This window comes from Pan troglodytes, chromosome 3 (assembly GCF_028858775.2).
Source record: "Pan troglodytes isolate AG18354 chromosome 3, NHGRI_mPanTro3-v2.0_pri, whole genome shotgun sequence".
NCBI lineage: Eukaryota > Metazoa > Chordata > Mammalia > Primates > Hominidae > Pan > Pan troglodytes.
The window spans coordinates 49,536,744-49,563,364 of record NC_072401.2 but is presented as its reverse complement, the minus strand read 5'-3'; the positions used below and the strand labels follow the sequence as shown (position 1 = coordinate 49,563,364).

General features: G+C 34.3%; 1 protein-coding gene across 5 annotated transcripts in view; it reads left to right on the top strand.

Moving 5' to 3' along the window:
* The window catches only part of CFAP299 (cilia and flagella associated protein 299), a 692,782-nt gene that overhangs the window by 312,047 nt on the left and 354,114 nt on the right, over positions 1-26,621 (top strand). For 2 of the 5 annotated variants that reach the window (XM_063809505.1, XM_001144179.7), the window contains one exon: positions 22,085-22,135. The exons of the other annotated variants lie outside the window; for them this stretch is intronic. In XM_063809505.1, coding sequence (XP_063665575.1) covers positions 22,085-22,135 — 51 coding nt within the window. The remainder of the gene's footprint in view (positions 1-22,084; positions 22,136-26,621) is intronic. 5 annotated transcript variants of the gene reach the window in all.

Genomic DNA, 26,621 nt, shown 5'->3' with positions numbered 1-26,621 from the left:
AAAGACATATAATCCTGGCTTTAGAGGATTTAGTATAGTTCAGTGATTAAAAAACAGATTTTTGAGGTAGACAGTAACTAGACTGAAGTTCCAGACTCACTGCCTACCAAGTATTATGGATTGCAAAAGGACATTACTGTATTTTCTAAGCCACAATTTCCTTCTTTGTAAGGTGGGAATTAAAAGAGTACTCTCATCTTAATATTTATTATTGAAAATATAGATTAAATATTCGTCACACTGTATGATACATGACAACTATTTAATATTTAATAAATTTTATAATAAAGGAGTGTTATATCTGCTAAAGCTATAATTGTGAATAAAATAGATATAGAAAATATGCAATACTTTTGCTGCTAGTCTTTAAGGAAAACATTGATTGGATTTGAATTTCTCTTTAGAAAAGATAGTTGAAACAGTTCTTTGAGACAAATAGTTGCTTATAGATTTTATTAGAGATGTAAAGATTGTTGATCAATGTAAGATATTATAGCTATCAGAATATTTTTTAAAGAAACACTATAGATTTTTTTAGTGTTGTAGGAACGACTGTCCATTTTAACTTATAGTCTGTGCAAACCACTTTACTATTTGCCAAAAACAAAGATGTATAGAACATGGGTCCTCCCTATAGTGCTTCTAATATAATAGGATTATGTAATTCTTTCTAGTGAACAAGCAGCTGGGGGAGGAGATAATTATTTTTCAAATGGTAGTAAACTAAGAATCCCTGATTTGTTGAGTGAAAAAAAATAAAACATTTCCTTTCTAATCAAAGGCTCATGAAGATTATAATGAGAGGTCACATGCTGTTCGGGGTGGGAAAAGTGAGACCCATTGACACTTATTTTCCCACTGAATGTTGACTATGTAAACAGTCACATGGATGACTAGTTTTGGCTTTGAAATATGCATTATTGAAGCTAGTAAAAAAACATTGCCTACAGCTTTTCCTTCAGAGTCATTCAAAGAAACCACTGTACCTGGGTCAGGAAAACCTATGAATTAGGTGGTTCCTAATATACCCATTTCCTGTGTTGAAATCTCTATGAAACATAAGATTGCGTTGTATATGACCAATAACATTGTGCTGACATGATCTTTTCCCTCCTTGCTATTTTCCAACTTTTATAAAATGTTCCCTTTAAAGAAAATGAAGGTATTATACAGATGTTTATTTCTTTTTTAATAGAATTCATGCTTGTCCACTAATAAACCCTTATGGAAATTATATGACTCACACAATCTTACCCTCATTTTAAATAAATTACATCAACGTTTGGGGGAAAATGTATATCAATATTTATTTCACCAGAAAAACTATAGCTGGATAGATCTTTAATTTCCTTATTTCCTGGATAAAAATTTGATACAGAGGCAGTGAGAAGTGCAGGAAAGAGCGAAGGTTATGGAGTCATCTTATCCGAGTTTGAATCTTGGATTTTCTACTTATCACAAGCTGAAGACACATTTCTCAACTCAACACAGCCTTTGAGTTTCCCCACCCAAAGTATGGGGATAATAATTTTCACACTGCTGAGATATTTATAGAATAAAATTATATAATGTGTAAAGCACATCTAAGCCTAAAACTTGGTAGGTGGTTTTTTTTCTTTTCTTTTCTGAGACAGTGCCTTGCTCTGTTGCCCAGGTTGGAGCGCAGTGGTACCATCATGGCTCACTGCAGCCAAGATCTCCTGGGCTCAAGTATCCTCCCACCTCAGCCTCCTGAAAAGCTGAAACTACCAGCATGTGTCACCACACCCAGCTAATTTTTTTATTATTTGTAGGGACAGGGTTTCCCTATTTTGCCCAGGCTAGTCTTGAACACCTGGGCTCAAGTTATCCTCTTGCCTGGGCCTCCCAAAGTGCGGGCTACTGCATTATAGATGTTTAATAGAGCATAAATACCATGTGTTATGTTAGGTCAGGTTCCCTAAAAGCAGAGCCTAGGATGCCAATTTTAGTGCAAGCGATTTATTGAGAAAGTTCTCTCATCTAAAACCTGTTATGGAATGATGGAAGCATGATACTATAGAGGAAGAAGATAGGCAGAGATGTGGTTTCAGTTGAAATCTAGTCTTAGTCTGATCTCACAGAGAGCTCTGGAGTACGAGAGATTGTTCTGCCTGCGGCAAGGTGAATTTGCTTGTATACATTTCCTTCCCCATTCCTCTCTCCATCAATTAATCATCAGCTGTCACAGAGGTGGGAGATGGAGAAGTGGCTCCTGTCAGCTAAGGACAGTCCTTTCAAGGAGGGTACAGGTGGGAACCATTAGCTTTTAACACCTGCAGGTCTGGAGCTGAGTACATCTGCCTGGGAAATGAGATCTAAGAGGGACACTACCAACATCCACTGCAGTGCTCTAGAACTACAGATGCTAAAGCTTAGTTCTAGCCATTTTAGGGAAAAAAAGTATGCCATTGTTTCAATAATGTAATCTTATGTAAGCAAAACATAATTTTATTTAGGTATTTAATCAATCATTTTATATGAAAATTTAATGACATCTTTAGTGTTACATACCTGACATGAAACATAGCCATTTGAATTAAAATAAAATGTATTTGGTCATTTACAAATGACCAAAAGCCCAAATATGATTTGGTGTCCAAATATTTTACATGTGTAATAAGAAGCTTTCCCAGTTAAATCTTATGTCTGCTAGTACATGTCCCATATATAATTCATGCTGTGTTTTTTGAACTGACAGAATCAAGACAGCCAATTATACTTCATTAAGACAATTAAAAAATGATAATAATAATGATTATAATTTCAGCAATAGCTAATATATATTAAAAGCTTACCAAGTACTGGGCATTTTTCATAAGTGCTTTATATCCTTGAACTCTTAATATTTACTACATATATGAAATAGGCATTATTTTTATATCCACTTTATAGATGAGAATTTTGAGGCACGAAGAGGTTGAACATCTTATCCAGGTTTATATAACTGGTTAGTGAGTGACTTAAATTCAAATCTAGGCAGTCTGGCTCCAGAGTCTGATTCTTAACCAGTATGCAAATGAACAAAATTGCCCTTCAGAGAGCATATTACTTATGACAGTGGGGTGTTAGCTCAGAAGTAGCAGATAAAACTGATGTTAATAACAACAGTAGATACATTAGTAGCTTGGATTGCATGACCATCACTGCTCTAAGCACTTTATATGTTAACTCAATGACTCCTGATTTATATCTTTATTTCTGGGTGACAAAACAAGCCACAGAGAGGTTAAATATTTTGCCCAATGTTCATGGTAAAACTCATGTTTAAAATCAAGCAATCTGGGTCCAGATTCTGGGCTCATTAACCATTGAGCCCCCAAAGAAAGACACTCATCCGTGGAAAACATGAATATTACTTCCATGTGATTAGTTAAATATGAAAATATGGGAAAATATCTTTATACCTTCTGGGAAGAATTTATTTAACAAAATGCTAAAATCACAAACCATTAAAATTCAGTAAATCTGATTTCATTAAAACTAAAATCCTTTATTGACAAAAGATAATCAGCAATGTTTAAAAACAAGCCACATATATATGTAATACATAAAGCTGACAAAGCATTTGTATCAATAACTTAAAAAGAATTTTTACTAGTTAAAAAAAATCCATTCAACAAGTGAACAGATTATAAACAAGCAATTCAGGGATGAGGAAGCCAAATAGTTCAATCAATAGGAAAAGACACTCAACTGTACTAATCTGATTGCTAATCAGAGACAAGAGAATTAAAATGAGCTGTATTTCATACCCACGAGGTCGACAAAAATTTAAAGAGACCAGTTACTTCAAATGCAGGTGAGATGTGAAGTAAGAAACCATGTTTGGTGATGGCAGTAGAGTACATTGTTAGGCAACTTTAGAGAGCAGTTTGACAATATCTAGTAAAGAGAAAGATGTGTATAATCTTTATACTAGTAGATAAATGATTGAGAGAAACTCTCAATCATATAAGCAAGGAGATAATTACAAGTCTGTAATTATCATGTAATTGTAATTGTAGCATTGCTCATAATAGCAGCATAACCTGAATGTTCATAAACATAAGAACAGGTTGTTGTCCATTCTTACTATGGGATATTATACAGGAATTAATGCAAAAAATATAGGTATTATTTATATCAACATAGGATCATCTCAAAGACATTGTGTTTAGTTAAAAGGAAAAAAGGCATGTTTTGGAATGATGTGTACAGAATGACACTCAGTCACTGATGAATTCGTTCCTTCTTGTGTCTCAGTTTCCTTATCTGTAAATTGGATTCTAACTGTATTTAATAGAAAGTGTGTGAGGATTAAATGAATTTATACAGGTAAACATATTTAAAACACTATTTAGAACACAGAATGAGCTGGGCACAGTGGCTCATGCCTGTAATCCTAGCACTGAAGGCCGAGATGGGCAGACCACGAGGTCAGGAGTTCGAGACCAGCCTGACCAACATGGTGAAACCCTATCTCTACTAAAAATACAAAAAAATAGCCGGGTGTGGTGGCGGGTGCCTGTAACTCAGCTACTTGGGAGGCTGAGGCAGGAGAATTGTTTGAACCCGGGAGGCGGAGGTTGCAGTGAGCCGAGATCGAGCCACTGCACTTCAGCCTGGATGGCAGAGTTGAGACTCTGTCTCAGAAAACAAAACAAAACCATGCACACAGCATCCTTAATAACTTATTATTTAAAATGTTTATATAGAGTTCAAAAACTGACACAATAATTAATCATTTTTATGGACATACTCATGTTCTAATCATATAAAAACTGTATAGTACACATTGAGGAATAATATACCTTAACTTAAGGAAAATGGTTACATTGTGCTAGGTAGGAGGAGGTTGGAAAAGAAAGGAGGGAGAAGAGTAGGATTGAAGAATAGGCTTTTACATAATGCTTTGTTTCTTTAAAATTTATGATTCCAATATGGGAGAATGTTAAGATTTGAGCAAGTTGCTTAGCAGAATGTTGGCTACCTGAGTATTAGGTATAATAGTTATGTTAATAAATATTTGTTATATTAATCTTTCTTAATTTACTTTATGTTTGAAATATTTTATAGTCATACATGGAAGCAAGAAACAGATTATAATACTTTAGGAAAATTTTAAAGTGAACAATTATTGGTGAATTTATTATATCTAGTAACTTGTTTACAAAGAAACAAACAAACAAAAATCATGCAGCGAAGAGGTCGAACTTTGGCATGGCACCTCACAATTATTTCTTCTCTGGAAATGGAATGCAAATCCAGGACAGGTGCCCTAGAGGCCATGGATGTCCTGGCTAATCCCTAACCCTCTCCACCTAGATGATCAATTACTGTTGAGCCAATAGGATTCACTCTGTTGGAAAGGGACTTTAGAAATGGAGAGGCACAGAGCCAAGGAGTCACTGAGGCTAATCTTTTAAAATATGTGATCATAATCTCCTGCTACTGAGGTCCCTAATATACCCATGTATCTGTCCCTTTGTTTGGAAGGGCCTTCAATAGGGTCTTTGAATTTGGGAGACACTGCAGGACCATTTCAATAAATCCTCCATTTTGCTTAGAGTTCAATTTGTGGTTTACAGCAAAGAGAACATTAACTACAACCTTAAAATTAGTATGGTTTATTTTTAACAAAGAGAGAATAATCATTTAGTAGAATCCTTTTGTGGGAACAGATTTTTACTAATTCCATCCAGAAGAAACTTTCAAAAACATTGGTAAACTGGAGTCTATGGATTCACACTCTGTGTGCAACTAAGAAAGCTATTATTTCTTTTAAACTCAATTTTATGTACCTTTTTCACATATTAAAATATTAATTAAGAGTTACTAAAATTGCTACAAATTTTGGAGAAATAGAATGCAAAATGGGGTGGGTGCAATAAAATGTAAAATTAGTGAATTTGCTGATTGCAGTGATGTACATAAGGGTTTTTACCTTTTAAAACATTTGTGTTACTGCAATTATAAAAGCTGCTATTGTACATAACTGAGGAAGCATTTACAGATTGTTCTGGATTTGTATATGTGCAATAAAGGGCAAGTATATCCATGAGACTATTTGACCCTTGATGCAAAATGATAGTAATATTTCTTTCTTCAGATCTATAAGTTGTAAGAAAAAACTTCTGGTTGCCTAACCTTAGCAAGTACCATGGCTTTCATGTTACAAATGATACAAAACAAGCAAAGGAAAAAATAATTTGCTATGTGAAACATATCCTTAGAAATGGATAAATTAAATGGCTATTCTGTCAAACAGTTTTACTTCTCAAAGTTAAAAGAGGGCCTCATAAGAAAGTTTTAATAAAAATCAGTTGTCAGGAAAGATGTTGAGTGTGCTATAATAAATAACAGAGCTAATCTTCAGAGGATTAAAAGGGATATAACCACGATTACTCTTTAAAATTTATGAAAATTATGGCTCAATCTATTTTGCAAAGCATGATGGTGAATTTGGCAGAAAACACTGAAGTAATATGTAACAGTTGTAATTTAGTGTTTTTGCTATTAGGAGAAAATTATGTTGCATAATATTTGAAACATTTTTTCTTCTGATTTTCCAGTTGAATATAATTTAATACTTTAAGAGTTTGGTGTCTATAGCACAGTTTGGATCAGAAACGGAAATTTAGCAATCATGTTTACTTCTCTTTTTCTCCTTAACTCTAAGATGTGGTGAAATAATTCAATGCTCTTTACAACCTAACTTTTGAAACAATATTATGTTTATTTAGATGCTATAGCTAAAAAGGGAACACAAGTGAGCCTTCCCATTCCTTTTTCCCACTATTTTGTCTGGGAGAAGAATGTATTTTACAGCTGGGTCTTCACAGGGTTGTTCTGTGTATATATTGGCAGGTGCTATTCTTTGGACCAACTGTAGGTGTCTGACTCCGTTGTTGATCTCCATTTACTCATTCTTAGCAGAGGGGAAGATCTAAATCTGAACCAACTGTCTTCATTGCAGTTAAGGTAGCAAGAATACCTGTTTGAATTGGCATGGTGGGTGACCTTTTATAAATATATACTCTGCTTCAGTTTTTGAGATATGGGAGGAAAGTCTCAGAAGAATCAATTTAACTGACATTCTTTTTCTAGGGATTGCTACTCCTCTTCATATCTGACCAGTATACGGCTTTTGCAGTGTTAACTGTTGCAATGATAATTAAGGTAGTTGTCTTTTATTGAATGCTAGCTTCGTGTTGGCATTTATAACTTGTCAAATCTATGGGCATAAAGTTATTTATAGTATCCCCTTATCATTTTAGTGTCTGTGGGATCTATGGTGATATCCACACTCTCCAGATACTGGTCTTCTCTTTTTTTCCTGAGCAGGCTGGCTAGAGATTTTATCCATCTTCTCAAAGAGCCAGTTATTGGCTTCATTGATTTTTGTCTACTGATTTTGTGTTGTTCATTTTGTTGATGTCTGATGTTTGTTATTTCTTTTATTCTGCTTACTTTGGTTTTTGCTTTTATTTTTCTAGTTTTTAAGATGAAAGTCATCGATTTGAGACTTTTCTTCTCTTCTAAAATAGGTGTTTCAGTGCTATACATTTCCCTCTAAGCACCACTTTTGCACCATCAGATATTTTGATAGGTCATGTTTTCATTTTCTTGCAGTCCAAATTTTCTAATCTCCCTTTTAGTTTATTTTTAATCATGAGTTATCCAAAAGTTGTTTTTTAGTTGCCAAATATTTGGGATTTTCTAGCTTCTTAAATTTTTCTAGCTTTTCTGAGATTGTTCAGTCTATTAACTTTGAATGCTCATTCCTTTTCTTCCTTTCCTGTTAAGATCTTACTATTTACACATGCTAGGTATATTAGTCCATTTTCCCACTGCTATACAGAAATATCCAAGACTGGGTAATTTATAAAGGAAATAAGCTTAGTTGACTCACAGTTCCACATGGCTCAGGTAGGCCCCAGGAAACTCACAACCATGACAGAAGTGGCAGCAGTCACCTTCTTCACAAGGTGGCAGGAAAGACAGAGAGATTGAAGGTGGAACTTTTCAAACACTTATAAAACCATCAGATCTCATGAGAACTCACTCACTATTATGAGAACAGAATGGGGGAAACTGCCCCCATGATTCAGTTACCTCATGCCAGGGTCCTTCCTCAACACCTGGGGATTACAATTCAAGATGAGATTTGGGTGGTGACACAAAGCCAAACCATATCACTAGGATTGGGCTGAATAGGCATATCATTAGTTTTTTATTTTTCTTTCCTCCTTGCCCTTTCTAGAACATACCTCATGTTAAAAGCATGAATAATCTTGCTTTATATGTCATTTTAATTTTAAAATATCATATACCATTTTATTTTTTTAATCTTTGTATCGCATTCTTATGTGATCCCTGAGAAAACTAGAATTGTTGTTTTGTTTTGTTTTGCTTTGCTTGTTTTAAAATTTTATTCTATTCTCTGAATTACTTCTATGTCTACCAGGATGAATTTTTCTTTCTGTATGTATTTGTGTCTATCACATCACAAGATTTTTCTCAAATATCTAGTGATTCTTGGTTGTTCATTAACATTTAAGAATAACACGACACAAAAGCTGACTGTTACCTCTTGTGAACCTAGTTAGGGTCAACTAGTTAGTAATCACTGATAGGTTTTGCATTAATCTATGACTGGAGAGGAGCTTTCCATTAGTCAGAGGCCCTGTCAAATATGGAAGGCCTTGCTTTTTGGCACCAAGTCCCAAGCTATGTGCTCTAATTCTCCCCAGGGACTTAGTTCCATTTCTTTAGTTATTAGTCGCCAATCCTTTGCCTGGGTGTTTGAGGGGAATGACTATCTGGCTATGGATAATTCTTTTCATATGGGTAGAGGGTATCAACTGAAATCCTTGTTTTAGCCCCCACTTAACCCTTCTTACCTTCCATATCTCTGGAATTCCTGAGTCCTGAATTTCTCTAGGGCTCTGCCAAGATTGGTTTCCTTCTTGTATGCAGCCTCCTCCCTCCCAAAGATAGCACAGATATATTTCCCCCTCCCAAAGATAGCACAGATATATTTCTATTTCAAATTCACAATTACATATTCTTATGTTATCTTCTAAAAGTTTTATTGTTTTAGTGTTTACATTTAGCTGTATGTTTCACCTGCAATTACCATTCTTCCTCCTTTTGTTCTTCCATAAAGTAAGCCCAGTTATGCCTGCTTCCCTTTTATTAATGATGTTCAACACTGGCTTGTCCAAAATTTGTATGTATCTGTTGCTTTGCAATAGATGCTCTTTGATAGGCCAGTTCTACAGTGACTTGTTGATATAAATGCTCTGCATCTTATTGGATTGGAGTAAAGAGTAATAAGATAAAATGACATCTCATTTAGTTGAGAATTAATATGCTGGAATGAATGTACAATTTAACAAGTTGCTGTTGTTTGAAGGTTTTCTGTGGACCTAAGAAATGAAAGTGTCTTTGAAAGAATGCTGCATACCACTTTGACATCTGCAATCCAGTATGAAATATTTATTAAGTTATCAAGCTAAGGAAATTATGGACATATTTTCTGGTGTGTTTTCTGAGGTGGTGAAGTTCTCCAAAATACTTGGAAAAATATTTGAGGAGGAGGAACGTTCAGTTCCAAAATACTTTCTCTGTGGGGAGAGTGGATTTGACAGTGTGTGCAATACATAGCACTCTTATATCTGACCCCTGATGAGGGTTCCCATCATACCTATTAGTCTTTGTGAGACTCTCTTGAATGAAACAATTGACCAAATGAAAGATCTTATTTTATATAATTTTCTTTTTGGAGTCCAAAGAGGGAAAGAGGGATTGTAGAAGGAGGGAGAGAGGAAGGAAGGGAAGGAGGAAAGCAGAGAGGGACAGATACATGTTTGACACCAATTTCATTATGAACCATAACATCTTAGAAATGAAAGGAGCAGGGTTTATCTTGTTCAGCCTCTGTCTCATTACGGGAATCCTCCTTTGAGCTTTTCTGACAGATGGCTATGCAGTCTTTGCTTAAATAGTTTAAATATTTTCATTGATAGGCAGCTCATTCCTTTGTAGGTTGTTATTTGCATTTCAGCAAGTTCTAATAATTAGACTGCAATGGGCAAAACCTGCCTTCTTTTAGTTATTGGTCTTCTGGAGCAATATAGAATAATACTGCTGCCCCACTGTGATTTTTTAAGATAGCTTTCACATTTTATTTTAAATATTTAGGGCTTTTTAAGGTTAAAATTTTAAATTTCTTTAATCATTCTTTAAGCTCTTGGCATTCTGATTTTTTTTTTCTGGATACTCCTTATACAGTGTCTCTTTAGAAACTTCTTTTTAAAATTGAGGTTTAGCAAACATATAAAAGCATGCAGCTGTTAAATGTGCAGGTCCATAAATTACTGCAAAATGAACAAACCATTTGATCACTACCCAGAATAAGAAAAAGAACATTACTGATACCAAATAAGCCTTACGTATGTCCATTTAGTCACAACTCTCCTATTCTCAATGATAATCCTTATTCTGATTTCTAATACCATAGAACAATTTTGTCATTTTTAAATGTTATATAAATAGAACCATATTTTCTGACTTTTTAAACTAAATATTTTGTTTATGAGAACCATCCATGTTGTCGTGTGTAGTTGTGGTATATACTATTTTATTTCTGTGGTTTTCCATTTTATGATACACAATTATTTTTGTTTTACTTTTTATGGACAATGGATTGTCTACAATTTTTGACTGCTATAAATAATGGGGTTATGCTTATACATATCTTTGTGTGCATATATGTATATTGGTTTCTATTGGTTATATACCTACAAGTAAAATTGCTAGGTCATAGGACCTATGTATGCTCAGTTTTGTTTACTAGATAATGCCAAATATTTTCCAAAGTGATTGGGCCGGTATAAATTCGGAGCAACTGTGTATGAGAGTCCCTATTGCTTCATGGTCTTGCTAACATTTAGTATTTTAATTTCAGATTTTTAATATTCTAGTAAGTATATAGCATTATATCATTGTAGTTTAAATTTGCATTTATATGATTGTTAATGAGGGTCATCCATGTGTTTATTGGTCATTTTAATATCCTTTTCTGAGAAGAGTCTATTCACATTTCTTATCTATTTTTCTACTGTATCTTTTGTCTTTTTCTTATGTAGGCAATTTGTACATATTCTGGATAAAAATTATTTGTTGTTTATATGTGCTGTGAATATATTCTCCCTCTCTGTAGCTTACCTTTTTGCTTTCTTAATGAAAGTTCCAAATTTTAATGTGGTCCAATTTATTAATCTTTTCCTTTATTGCTAGAGATGTTTCTACGCTGTTTAAGATATCTTTGCTATCTCAAAGTTACAATTATATATTCCTATGTTATAGTCTAGAAGTTTTATTGTTTTTATGTTTACACTTAGACGTATATTTTACCTACAATTACTTTTTTTTTTTAAAGATGGAGTATTGCTCTCTCACCCAGGCTGGAGTGCAGTGTGCAATCTCAGCTCACTACAACCTCCTGCTTCCAGGTTCAGGCAATTCTCCTGCCTCAGCCTCTTGAGTAGCTGAGATTACAGGCATGTGCCACCACTCCTGGCTAATTTTTGTATTTTTAGTGGATACTGGGTTTTGCCATGTTGGCCATGCTTATCTTGAACTCCTGGCCTCAAGTGACCTGCCTGCCTCGGCCTCCCAAAGTACTGGGATTATAGGCATGAGCCGCTGTACCCGTCCTGCAATTACTATTTTGCATATAGTGTGAAGTTACATTGAGATACCCATTGCACATCCTAGCAAAGATGTCAAGCAGGCATAAATATAAAAATCTGGATTTCAAAGTGCAGGTCTGAGTTGAAGTTAAAAGTTTAGAAGTTTTCAGTATACAAATGCCACTATGAGATTAGATGTTATGCTATAGAGTTTAGCATAGATAAACAAGAAGCCTGAGGACAGAGCCTAGGACACTCCAACGTATCATCCCCAAATAGACTTAGTTCTGTGCTACAGGCTAATGTACAAAACAGTGTACTAGTATGGAACACAGTGTGCTATAGATTCCTATTACCTGAATACTACTTTTAGAAATGTACCTACAATTGTATTGATTTATTACATTGGCTTGTGCCAGTCATGTCACAATATAAACTTCAATGTTATAGCAAACCAAAATGTGAGATATTTAAATATGAATTGTTATTAAGCCATGCCCTTCATTAACTACTACTAGAATTGATTAGTTTGAATATCAAAACAGCAATTAACATGTTTTCTTGAGCATTTTATGGTGTGTTCATGTTATTCAGATTATTTGTTCAAGCCTATCAGGGTATTTTGGAATCCTAAATAATTAATCCAAAATGTTAGCTCTTTCTCCTTTATTCAGGCATTCAACATAGGCAGATATGATAAGAAAGTGACTAATAGCAAATACCAGATACTATAGGATTATATCCTAAAATCTCTGACTGGTATGCTAGAGGCCTTCCTTCTCTAGGTGACATTGCTCCTAACTGCAAATAGTGTTGAAGCAAAGCTATTCAGCTGTACCTAACATACTGTTTCCTCAGATTTTCAAGCAAAGAAATCGTAAGAGAATACACCTTTCTCTGAATCCCCACTTCCTGTTATATCGAGGTAGGGTCCTAATGCTAGAAACTTGACCACATTCTTAGAGTAAATCACTTCCAGTATAGAGTTATTTCACCTCTGTGAAAAGGAATACCCAAAAGATGGTATGCGGCATGCCTAAATGTCATACTTTGGCCTCTAGCCACCTCCAACTATGTGAAAGTAAAAGCTTTATGCAAAATAGCTTTTATTTGGCCAAATCCAAGGAGAAAGTCTTTAAGTATGCATTTATTTCAGTTGCAGCATTTACAAAGTGTCTGTTTTATGCAGTGCACTGTTCTATATATCATGAAGACATACAATGAATTATGGATCTCTGTCCTCCCACCTGATATCTAATCTCTACGTCTGTCCTTTACACTGCTGTTGAATCCACAGCTCTATAATCGTCTTCATTTTCTGCATAATTTGTTTATGAAATTACATCCTGTGATAGCACTCTTTCTTAAGACATCTCCATACGTTGTTGCAAGGTGCTTTTCTAACTCGTTATTAGCAGTGATGCTAGTTGGTCTTTACAGTTATGTGCCTAACATTCATATCCTGTGAACTATCATTAATTCTCTACTCTTTTATATAGGTTTGGCAATGACAGATAAGAATCCTCAGTCTTATAGAGGTAAAGTGATGTAGTTAGTGACCCAGTCGGTCTAGAAAATAGTTTTTAAAAATCTTCTGTCCTATTATTTTTTTTTACTAGTCCACACAGTGTAACTTCAAAATTGCAGAGGTATTGAATTTAAGGACCCATATTAACAATGAGTACAAATTCAAAACTCTCTTAGGTTACCTCATGACTGCATTGTTACAAATTTCACATAAAATGAGGGCCTGCTTCTCCTGATCTTGTAGGATAGTACTGTTACACCCACAGGGAATCTTTAAGGTCTGAAACTTGTGCTTAAGTTGTGAGGGATCATTTATTTTTGAAATATTTACAGTAATGCTTTTGTAAAGCATGCGACCAAATCATAATATGGGCCTTTAGCAATGATGCAAAGAAGGTTGTTGATTATCAATGGGAAACTTAGATGTTATATACTTGAAATTGGGATACAAAAACAAACAAAAAGCTGAAATTTATCAGATCTCAAAGGGAAAAATTAGTAATTCATGCATAATAAACAAGGAAAATATTTTTTAAAGTCAGGGTGTCCGAATGCCTCTGAGATCAGTTTAACATATATGATCTACACTTATAAATAGCAGATTACCAAAATTCAAGCTGACCTCGGCCACTGTATGAGGGTGATATTTTTGAAAGAATGAGTTAGACTGAAACAGTTTCTGCAATATATTAGGCGCAAATATGCTTTCTTTCCATGTTAGGCATGCAGAACTTTTTCCCACCTGTTGACTTTTCCTTAAACAAACATATTATCTGATATAACTAGTCCAAAGAAAATTTTCTCTTCCTCTACGTGAATGAACTCCCCTTTTACCCTTTTGCTAAATCCTGGAGTTCTGATGTAGTTCAGGATCTTATATTACATCCATGTCACTTTTTGGAATCACTTCAATGGTATAGTGCCTTGAATTATTTTCAAGCATTTAATCAGCTTCTGTTTAGGTCTGTTTTCTCTTTTGACAGTGTACGTTTATTTTCCAAATACAAATATAATACAGATTGGACTCCCTGTGCTGCTGTGAGCTTTTAAATTAAAAACAAGCTTTGTCTTACAGTCTTTAATAATTGTAAAAAGTGGCAAAATTAAGAATGTTTCATCAGTTTGTACTGTAGCTATCATGACAATTATTGCATACTGTGGTTATTTGCTTTCTTCTCACTATTGAAAAGGTCAGTTTTTTTGTTGTTGTTGTTGTTTCATGGGAATAAACAACTCCTGAGGAATGGTTCTGTGTATCCAAAATACAAGGCAAGTTTCTGGGACATGGATTTAAACTTATTCTGTGGTAAAGATAGTAGGCTATAAGTTAAATTTTAAATTCATAGTTGAATTCTGATACTTACTAGTTGAACCACTTTGGAAAAAGGCTTTGCCCTTTCTATGCCTTAGTTTCATCAGTTGTAGAAAGAGGGTAACTATTGTATCCACCTGATGAATTATAGAATGATTTAAATGAGATGGAATAAGTGATGTGCTTCATATGGTGTCTGTATTTATTGAATGCTTAACAAATATTAGTTGTTATTAAGACTCATATATGAGAGTGTTATATAAAGCTGCAACCTTCCCAGATGGTTAGAGAGAAGAATCAATAGGAAAAACCTTTAAAAGTTTTATAGCTTTTAGTTAGCAGATAATGAAATTGAGACTCAAAGAAGTGATAACTTATTATACACATCTTCGTTATCTAAGATTAATTGGAGAAGTTTAGTTTTTAATCTCACTATTTTATCATGTGACATTATTTAAAGTAGAAAATTTGTGCTCGTATAACTTAGCTTTGCCTAAATTTTGAGTGGATCTGACTTAGATTCTTCTTAAAATTTTTCATGTGATAAATTTTCCTTGACTACACATACCATATTTTGTGCATTTTGAGATGTAAGTCATATGAATAAATAAATGCTGTTAGAGTTTGAGGGCATTATTTACTATGACTTCATTATGCCCCACCTACCTTTGCAATTAGTTGAGAGAAAATTCTAAAATCAGATAGAATGAAAAAATAATATTAACTCTTAAACAGATAAATCTATACTGGAATGATGGCTTAGTGTGAAAGCAAATGGGCTTGCCATTGTTGTATTTTTTCCCCTTTTCTAGACTTTGGAACAGTCAGACTAAAAGAAAGTTTGTTGTGTATAGTGGACAATACCTAGGGTCACCACGCCACCTCACACTCATGGCTATTGCTTGATTATCTCCATCCAGGTGAGATAAGCATGGATCACTTTCTCATTCATTTCCTCAGGGAAGAGTAAGGGACAGAACAATGTGAGTAAAAATTGCAGCACTATTCACAATAGCAAAGACATGTAATCAACCTAAATGTCAGTCAATGATAGACTGGATAAAGAAAATGTGGTATATATACACCATTGAATACTGTGCATCCACAAAAAGAATGAAATCATGTCCTTTGTTGAAGGCCATTATTGTTAGAAAACTAATGCAGGAACAGAAGACCAAATACTGCATGTTCTCACTTATAAGTGGGAGCTAAATGATGAGAACACATGGATGCTTAGAGGGGAACGACACATACTGGGGTCTATCACAGAGTGGAGGGTAAGAAGAGTGAGAGGATCAGGAAAAATTAACTAATGGGTACTAGGCTAAATACCTGAGTGATGAAATAATCTGTATAACAAATGCCCATGACACAAATTTACCTACGTAATAAACCTGGACATCCACCCCTGAACTTAAAATAAAAGTTAAAAAAAAAAAATTCAACAGGTTCCAAATAAATGTAAATGAAGGAAGGCAGTTAAGAAACGCTAGATATGAGCTTTTTAATGCCAAGCTACTTGTCAAGAATGCTTGCAATCACTTCAGTTGTACAGGCTTATCCTCATGGCTCTAACATAAGAAATAACATAATAAAATTAATTTTAAAAAGTATATACATGGAGAGGAAGAGTCCAAAATATGTATAATGGAAAACGATGTAATTTTTTCCAAAGTTCAAGAGAACTAATTGAACAATCATTAACACTACTAATAAAGTTCTGAAAGGAGACCAAATAATAGATCTCTGCCTTATACCAGAGAAGAATTCTAGCATAGAAATTAAATATAGAAATTAACCAACCATTAATATAGGTTGATGAGAAACAAGTCTGGTTGGTCCTGGTGGCTAATCTTTCTTTCCTTCCTTGGTTGCTTAGTAGAGAGCTGGCTCAACAAATCTATTAGTTTAACAGAAGGACAGCCTCTGGGGCCCAGAGGCTCCCACTTTCAAACAAGGCCATCCTGTGAGAAAAAGTCTGCTCCCGTTGCAGATCGCAAAGCTTCTCCTGCCCTTTGGCCTTATAAATACATGAGGCATTACTGACTCAAGGCCCTTCTCTGCTGGAACACTGGCCATGTGCACACAGACCTGGGCACTGGGTGATGGAGGTGAAGAATGGGGATAGGGTGTGCTCTATTGTTTCTCTGCTTCTCAGTTTTCCCTTGATGCCCCCCATGCTGTATTTGCACTATGAGGTGCTGGCGGTGTGTGCCCATGACCCCATACTCCCAAAAGTATAAGCAAATATTTGTCTGCTTTTAGGATAAAGAAGATCTCTAAGCATGACACCAAACCCCAAATGTCAAAAGCAAGGAATTATGGATTTGACTAAAAAAGACTTTGGCAAGTTAAAAGTCCCTGTAAGCAAAATGAGAATATGAAAGGCCAAATGTGAAAACTATGTTAGCATATTTTACATATTAATTTTAAAAAGACATACTATAACATATTTCTTAACAGAAAAATAAGCAGAAGGATGAATGGACGTGAAAATGCTCAAATGTCCAGCAATCACTTTATAAATACATGGTGCAAAATATCTAAACTAAATTAAAACAATAATTAGGTATAATTTTTGCTTCTCAATATAATATATATACATATATGTACATATATGCCTACACATATATACGTGCACACACGCACAAACATATGTGTACATTATAATAGCTATCGTTGAGTGCTGAGAGTCAGAGGTGATCCCATGATCACATTGTACTATTAGCAGGAGCATTTTAGCAATATGTGACAATAGGTAGAATAATATGTATATCCTTTAGCCACTTATAAAAGTTGTTTCAAAGGAAATATTTATGAATGTGTTGAAGGACTTATGTATGAAAATATTTGTTCAGCACATTGTTTTTTAATTTAGAAAAAATTGATAGTGACCTCAATTCCAACAGCAATCAATTGCTGAAGTAATGCATTATTCATCTATATGATAGAATACTGTACAACTATTAATAAGGTTGAAAATACATAATGGCTTTAACATATTGTCAACAAGTAATTCAAGAATAAAAAACTCTATCTCTCTTGGTATCTCCATTTAGGAAAGCAGGAAAAACAATCTCTGGAATTATTTCTGAGTGGTAGAATAATGGGCCCTTATTTGTTTTTCTGCATTCTCGCTCTTTAAAATAAATTAATACAACATGTTACCTCATGTGGTAGCAAAGACAAAGTGTTCACTTAAAAAATACTTGAATATAAAATTACATATTAGACTGAAATTAAGAGATTTTAAACCCAGAATTTTTACTTGTTGAAACCATTATCCTTACCTTTAGGAGACTTCATTCATTCAGGAGCTTGGCCTAGGGAAGGGAGGACCCAAATCAAAAGAAAACTTTAAAGCCTTATAACAGAAACACTGTCTTAAAAGAACTCACATTTCAAAAGCTGGATTTCGGGGAGAGGAAATATCTTTTGACTGTCAAAAGCTAAATGCCTAAGGGACTCAGGGCATATATAGAAAATAATAAAGTAAGAGAAAATGCAAGCTGATGCACTTTTTTTTCTGCCTAATGATAAAAAAAAAGTTTGGCTAGCTGTCAGTAAGATAATTGGAAGTGTATGTGACTAAAAGTTAGGCACTGGTGGGTCCCTGGGCATCAGTCCAGTGCTCCGCTCTCTAGGTACAACTTGATGTCTTGACAGAATTGATGTCTTGACACAAGCTGACAATTGAAACTCAAGAGGTATCTTCACCTAGCTTTCAAAGTGTTACCTGGATTGCAAGCCCCAGTGAAATGCTTTGTGTCCAGAATGGTGCCTGGATATTGGCAGTGAATACATGAGGTGCCTCGGCAGGTGGCCTGACAGCAGACCCTTAAAGTCAAGTTCATTTAGGCAAACATGAAAAGGTTTACAGTTTATTACTTTGAGGACACAATGAACTGGATAGAACTGGCAACTGGAAAGCAAAGTGAGATGCTTACATTTCAAGGTGAATGCAGGGACAACAATCAAAAAACGAAGTATGAATTTTACAAGAGTATGAATTGCACGTCACATCAGAAAGGCAGGATGGATAGATATTAATGACTTTGTATCAGACACTTGTCCCCAGAGGACAATATAATACCAGAAAAAAAAAAAAAAAACATGTAATCCTAGGAAAGGATAAGGGAGAGGAGAATTCTGAACTGCCCAAATATTTTCTTCAGAGTTTTTGAGTTTGAGCTGGAAAAAAAGTAACAGTTTATTTTACATTGGCAAGATGATGTGTTTTGCTACCAGTGAAAATGGGGGCTCACAAGGTAAGTTCAGTTACAGAGAAAAATTTTCAAAGCTACATTTTTCATGCCTGAGTCATATAAAATGCATACCTCAAAAGAGAAATGGTTATTTGTAATTCTACTTGCAGTCATGCTGAAATAATTTATTCATATTTTAGAGAGTGAGAGGTAGATGATTTTCATTGAAGAAGTACTTCTGGTGCAGATAAATTTTCTTTTGAACAACATTTAGTTTTCAGCCAAATGCTTAATGAACTTATCTATGACTTTATTTTCCAAAGGTAAAAAGTGGCCTGATGGGAGGGGAAGGAAAATACCAAAATGATTTTTCTAAAGTGTTTTCATAATAATCACTTTTTCTTAAACATAAAAAGACACTAATACATTTTACTTTAAATACAGACTGGAAAACTGAAAACTAGATTATATAGCCAAGAGGAAATGGCATTACAAAATGCTCTTACTGACTTTACTACATCACCTTTTAAATAAAAGAAATAGAAGCAAATGTCAGGAATGTGTTTTCAAGAATGAGATTTTGCTTGTGGTATTTCATTCTGGCTCTAAATAACCTGCAAATAAAATGAAAAGAAGGCATGTATTTGTTTTTATAAGAATAAAATATTTGTATGTCTCCTATTTAATAACATTGTCATGGTAGCTTTTGTTCTTTATTTTTCTTTAAATTTTCCTATTGGGAAATAATTTCAAACTATAGGAAAGATACAAGAATAATACAAAGAATACCTGTATATGCTTTAGTCAGATTTACCTAGTATTGCTTATTATTTTTATTAACACTTAAGATTTTTTTTTAACATTCTGAGTTTTTTAACAAAAGTTAGTCATTCTGCATTGTTTTCTGTTGGTTTAGAGGCAGCATATCTGTCTCCTACAGCTTTTGGGGTAGGACAGCTTCTGCCTGACCATGAAAGTCCTCTTAGGGCAATAGGGGCCAGCTTGCCTTTCTTTTGCATTCCTATGAGAGGCCACATCACTTGCTGTCTGAAGAGTCAATGAAGCTCTTAACTATTGTAGCTGATGAATACATTTTTAAAATTAATAAAGGTGTGGGCAAACAAGTCAGCGGTGGTATGTATTGTAAAAGTGAAAACCTCATTCTCCAATCATATGTCCTTTTCTCCAAGAGTCTCTTGTAAGTCTTTTCAGAAATACTCTGAGTATAGTATGTACAAAGGTATATAGCCATAGCTAGGCTGGGCGCGGTGGCTCACGCTTGTAATCCCAGTGCTTTGGGAGGCCAAGGCGGGTGGATCACAAGTTCAGGAGTTCGAAACCAGCCTAGCCAACATGGTGAAACCCCATCTCTACTAAAAATACAAAAAATTAGCTGGGATGGTGGCAGGCGCCTGTAATCCCAGCTACTCGGGGGGCTGAGGCAGGAGAATAGCTTGAACCTGGGAAGCAGAGGTTGCAGTGTGCCAAGACCCTGCCATTGCACTCCAGCCTGGGCAACAGAGCGAGAATCTGTTTTTTTAAAAAAAAAAAGATATATAGCCATAGCTACAGTAATAGGTATATAGATACAAAGAGATGTACATTTGTTTCTTAAAGATATAAACATATAACTCCTTTTCCATATTAGAAATAATGGTATTAGACTCTACACGTGCTCTTCCATGGCTTGCTCTTTTCATATAACAACATACCTGAATTAGTTTGTGATATAAGTTCATACAAATGTGCTTCAGTCTTTTTAAAGGTTGAATAATATTTCATTGTATGGGTATGCCATAATTTTTAAATCTACACTCTAAATTATATGCTTTTTAAAAAAAAATTTTCACTGATAAAAAAACTAAGATTTTTATTTTTCTTTTGTGAGTGATTTCCTGTAAGATAAATTTCCAGCAGGCTACCTTTGCATTTAAATTGGGATAATAACTTTGATATAATCATCATTTGACTTTTCTTGTCTTTGATGCATTCAGTAATGTTTGCAGAAGGAAGGAAGGGAGAGAGGAAGGAAGAAGAAAAGAAAGTCAGGTAGGCTAGTTTTTAGGGAACAGTGGTTCCTTACATGAGTGAAAGAGGACAGGGACCTTCTAGTCAAGATTATGATCAAATTTTCTTACCAATTTTCTATTGTGAACATTTTATGTCTTTCAGAGGGCAGCTGGAGTATTACTTTCTCAGGAAGAGTATAGCAAATAGAATATTAAATAATATTTTTATTGTATGGTCCTGTGATACCCTAAACTTCTTCATCGCACCTGAAATTTTTCTCGGTATCTATCTCCTTAGATAGACAAGAAACAATAAGTACTATAGAGTCTTGTTGGTTCATGTATTCTCTACTTCATAAGGATATCGAGATGCTCTGCCTTTCTTAAAAGCAAAAAGTAGAGGGTGGAGAAACAGAGAGAAAGTGGAAGAGACATCAGTGAGACAGAGAGAGACCATGAGAGAGAGAAAGTAAGAAAAAGAACAAGGAATGGAGAAGGGAGGAAATGAGGGAGGCAAGAAGGTGATGACGCCAGGGGTTAGAGCTGTAAACATTAGAGAATTAGGGAAAAAATGAATTGTAAGACAGAAAAAAAAGAGAAAACACCAAGATATAAGAATTCAACATTTTCCTACTTCAGAAACCAGAGAAACATTGTGTTATTTTCCATAAAGTCAAAGAAGTCGACAGTGATTGCTCAGCTTCTGGCTGCAGACTGAAAGCTATGTGTGTTGGAAGGGCATGATTCAGAATAAAAAGGATTGTTTTGAGGGCTTGTATTATAATTTAAGTTGTGCAAGGAGAACTGGGAAATGTGTCACTGCAAAGGTGAAATACTTGCTTTCCATTTCTTAATGCTGTGGGAATAGAAATGTAATTATGGTCATGAATCTTTCATAGTGGGGCCAACTTGGAAATTACATTGAACTGGGAGCCTATGTATTGTAACAATGTGAAGGTTACATGAAGTAGTTTTGCCTAATTTTATTTTAGATTAGAATGTAGTGTAGTGGAGACATTTAGAAAGCATTTCGTAGCCAAAGTTTCTTTTTCAATTTTACTACTTTACAATTTTATATACAAATATATGTGTGTGTATATATACACACATACTTATCTGTACAGTTATAATATATGGGGATATTCATGTTAGAGATATGTGCTATCTAATTTTTTTTTACCATTCACAAGTGTTGTTGAGACTAAGTAATTAGGAAATAGATAACTGATTCCAACAGTACCAGAGGGTGGGGTTCAAGCTATACTTTAGATAGGAGATTTGTTAACATGTGGAATACACCTCAGTTGGATTTCCCCTCTTAATTTATTTAAGCTAAATCAACAGGAGACTGATGCTGCTCATACCTTGAAGAAGCAACTGGCAGTAAGTACTGCTTATGGAAAAGTTTCCTTTACAAGTTAGAAAAACATTTTGGCTTCATCCTACGTATATACTCCACTCCAAGGGCTATTGCTACTGTTTTCCGAATTACTCACCAGCTTGATGAATGACAGTCACAAGTAGTGCTTTTATTGCAATGTACAGATGTTGATATTTTCCAGAATTTTCTTAGGGTAAATGGCTTTCATTTTGAAAAAAAGCTCATTGTAGATTTAATGAAAGAACTTAGATTTTCACTTAAAAAATCCATACGACTCTTATATTTTAAAATCTTATTTTTTAAAGAAAGTTTGTTTAAAGAACCTGTTGTCTTTGGCATTGATAGAAAGCAGATGTTACCAATGGGATGAAGCCAGGAGGTTTAATGAGTAATAATAGAGTTAGAAACAGAATAATCATGTTAAGGGTCAGAAATGGGTTAGAATTCTTGTGTAAAACTGGGTAAAGCTTACACGATGCGTGTGTGTGTGTGTGTGTGTGTGCACAGAGAAAGAGGGGATGATTAAAAGGAGAAGAATAAAGAAAATGTTAGATGAAAACATTTCATGATAAAATACAATTCTAAAAATAACTTGAGATTGCCTACATTTAACTTTATTTTATTGGGTATTTTATATTCACATAGTGTTTGAGACTGTTAAGTCAAGGTTATAACTCAATATAAAGGAATGTATGGATGAATTTTTTGTAAAAGTTTCCAAGGGCTTTAGTATACATATATTTGCTACTTGAGTACTTTCCTGTGTTCAGAAATGTAAAATGCTTTAAAAAAATAAGTATATGTTGGGTTAAATAATGTGACTTTGTAAACAGGAATATTGCCTTGTGTGTAATTACACTAGCAAAACTTCCAGTTAAGTCAAAATAATATTCCCAGTTATTAGGAGCTTCTTTCTGTGATATTATTTAGTTATGCTAAAGAATCTTGATAACTATGTCATGCTGTTCCTACAAATATTTCCAAGGTAGGAAACTATGCAGTGAGAGAAGGAAGCTATTTGGTAGAAGAAGGATATATTTTTTGAAATGTTTCAAGGTTGGTTTATAGGGTTTATTTATTAAAGTGTAAAGGTTATTTAGATATGTCTCTTTATGTTGGATTTTTATCAACAGAATATTTATTTAATATCATATAATTTTAAGTAGTCCAGAGTAATCAATGTTAATGTTATTTTTTATTTCTTGTTTATATTTATAAAAGGCCAAAGTAATAATGGAACATATGATTTTTTTCATGGCACAATTAATGTGTACCACTTTTCCTATTTTTTGTTTATTTAACATTTGTGGAATTTCTTATAATTGCTATTTTATGTGTAACTGTTTTGGTAGTTCTCTAGTAATACATAGTTTGTCTATATTTGCATGTTTATATGCTATATTCTATAAGTTTTTGTGCTCATATTCCTGTGCCTACTAATGAATTTTGTCCAGGAAAATAATAATTGTGTTTGAATAGTCTATAAATGACCCTCAAAATGATATAGTGAAAAGAAGCTAAAAATTCTAGACTATGTTTGAACCAACCAAATGCACTTTAATAGGCCTATCCTTATCCAGATTATATCTGGGCATAATTTTACCCACAGGATGTTTTTAAAGACTTTTAACAAGGCTGAATAATGCTTATTAGTGTCTATAGATTTGCAGAGAATTTGCTTACTTATTTTATTTTTATGCTTTATAAGGTAGTTCTAAGTAATTTATTAATTGAAGAGATTCTGGTTCCTCCTTGTGTCTCTTCTTTCTGATCACTTTAATAATCTTTTTAATTTGATAAATGCTCTAAAAAAATGACACTAGTGAAGTGTGGACAGAAATGAGAGTCTGCTCTCTGTTCTTAGAAGACAGCCCACTGATTTCCCTGGAGTGAATATTGCTGAACCCAGCAGCACTTCCAGTGTCCCCCAACCCCTAACCTGGACTTAGTACTAAAGTGGTAAAAATATTCACATTTAAGAAAGCAAGAGCAAAATCTAACAAAACGGTATGCAAATTTAGTACCTACAGAGAAATAGCCACTTCTCATTTTTGTCTCCCATTCTATCTTCTGTCTTTCCTAGGTCACTGTCACATTATTTCTCAGGTTATAGTAATTCATACTTTATCTTCTCTATTTTACAACCTTAATTTTCTGAAATCCAGTTTCTTAGCTCAGCACCTTAAAAATAATAGTACAGAATGTATATTAGTTTAGTTAGTGCCATTTAAAGAACTTTTTAAAAAAAGTTTTCATCAAAATGGACCTAAAGCTAAAAAGTCCTTTGGGACATTATTTCTGATACCATAAAATCTACAAAGTTCCTTTCTAGATGCAAACCCATCGATTCTATTCAATGATAATAATAAAGGCTCTTTTATACCCAGATGGCTATCTCAAATCTTGTTATCAGCCCTCCAACTTAGTTGTAGGAGGGTTTCATCAGTCATGGTTATATTGCTCTGGGTGGCTGATAACCATTGTGCTATTATTAGTTGGGTGATGAGCTGGTCACCCTGTAAGTTTCTTTAAGTTGTTCTATCAGCCCTCCAAAAGTAAATGCAAATAAACGGGTTCCAAACCCCTTTAGAGCACACTGTAAATCTTTGTAACTTCATGGCCAAATGGTAAACCGCAGGACCACATGACTCAATTCCCTTGAGACAGTCATGTTATTCCTGTCAGACTTTTCTTCCCTCATTCATCAGCTGGAAGCTTTCATCTCCTTTTAAAGTCATGGCCTTTCAAGTAGGGGTGAAATTACACCTGTCAGTAATAAATGTTCTCAGTGCTCTCCATCATTGTGTCTTCTCACAAAAGATATTAAAAGGAAGCATAGCTTATTCCACATTGTTAACACCATGTTTTTTTCTTTCTCCACTTTTAGATACCTTCCTGTTATGTAATTGTTGAGCAAAGTTTTAAAATATTCACTAAATCAGGGGACATGTGGGAATGCTGGGCAAATTAGCTTCCATGTGAACTATACATTATATTCAATAACTACAGTAAACTTATTTGACAGAATGATTTAACTGTATACACAATCTACAACAGCAATCTAAATGTGCCCTTTAGCACACTTGTTCTGTTTATTTTTTCTAAGTTACACTCTGATAACTTTGTGGTTGCTCATAATACCATACAGCAGGTGCACCTGTGTAGCCACCATTTTATTTACATAGAGAACAAAGTTAATGTTTTATCAAATCCAGACCACACCTGCATTGGGACACTTGTAGGAAGCAGGGTTCAAATCAAAATTGCAATTTGCTTTTAGCCTGATATTTGAACTCCACTGAGCAAACTCTTTTGAGTTCTCTTGGACGTTTTGAGGATTCAGCTCTTAACTCCCTGTTAACTGAAGGATGAAATAGGAGCTGGAAGACTGAATATGTTACCTGAAAACCCTGTCACTCACTGTGGTAGGTCTTGACTCAAGAATAACTGAATTGTGTCATTACAGCCTACACCATACACTGTCCCAAGCAGAGAATTCTTCAAGTACAAGTGTATTTGGCTTGATATACCTGATTATGAGGGCAAATATTTTTGTAAATTTTCTAATGCTGAACCAGATTAATGAATAAATGCTGTGTGAAATTCACAAATCGTCAATGATGGTCATGCTCTAAAGCTGTGTTGTTTTGTTTTATTTTATCCCTTATAGGGACAGTATGTGCCAATTTTTTTTGTAGATTAGTGATACTGCAAAGAATCCATGCAAACACATAACCTCCCACAATTATTAGCAAACCATCATGTTTTATTTTTTCCAGAACACAAAGGAAGTATATAATTTCTCTATTTTTATACCCCATTTCTTACATTCTGTCTTTTCTTATCTCCTTCCTCTTCAGGAGAAAAATAAAATAGTAAACTGAAAAACAGACCCTAAAACTCAGTGAGAGGGATAGATTGCCTCAATTTGTCACTAAACTAAAAAAAATTATCTCAAAGCACAATGCTGATTTAATTTCTCTGGAAATGATTACACATTTATCATTAGAGTTTTTTTCTATCAAATGGGTTCTGACATATTATTAGAGTTTGAGACAAAATCTGTAGTATCTATTTCAAGCCTAATCAACTATTAACATCATTTGCAGAAACATCCCATCCATATATAGGGCTGAAAATGAATTACTATTATTTAACATTATGTTTTTGAAATCTCTGTAACTGTATAAAATGATTTGAGAAGGTGAATTATCCCTATTTGTTTACCCAAACTATCCTTATATTAAATAATTTTCTGTGGTTTAATTTAAACTATTTCAATAATACTCCCACCTTAAATAGAGATTGAACTTAACACCCTCAACTCTGAATTAAGTACATAGTTTGAAATTAATTAAGTAGCTCAGAATGCCTTAACTCTGAATTAGGTACATAGTTTTAAATTAATTAAGTAGTTCAAACCCTAATATTGTGGCCTTGGGCACTCACTTTCATTTAGCATGTGGTTCTTAACAAGTTTGATTGTCT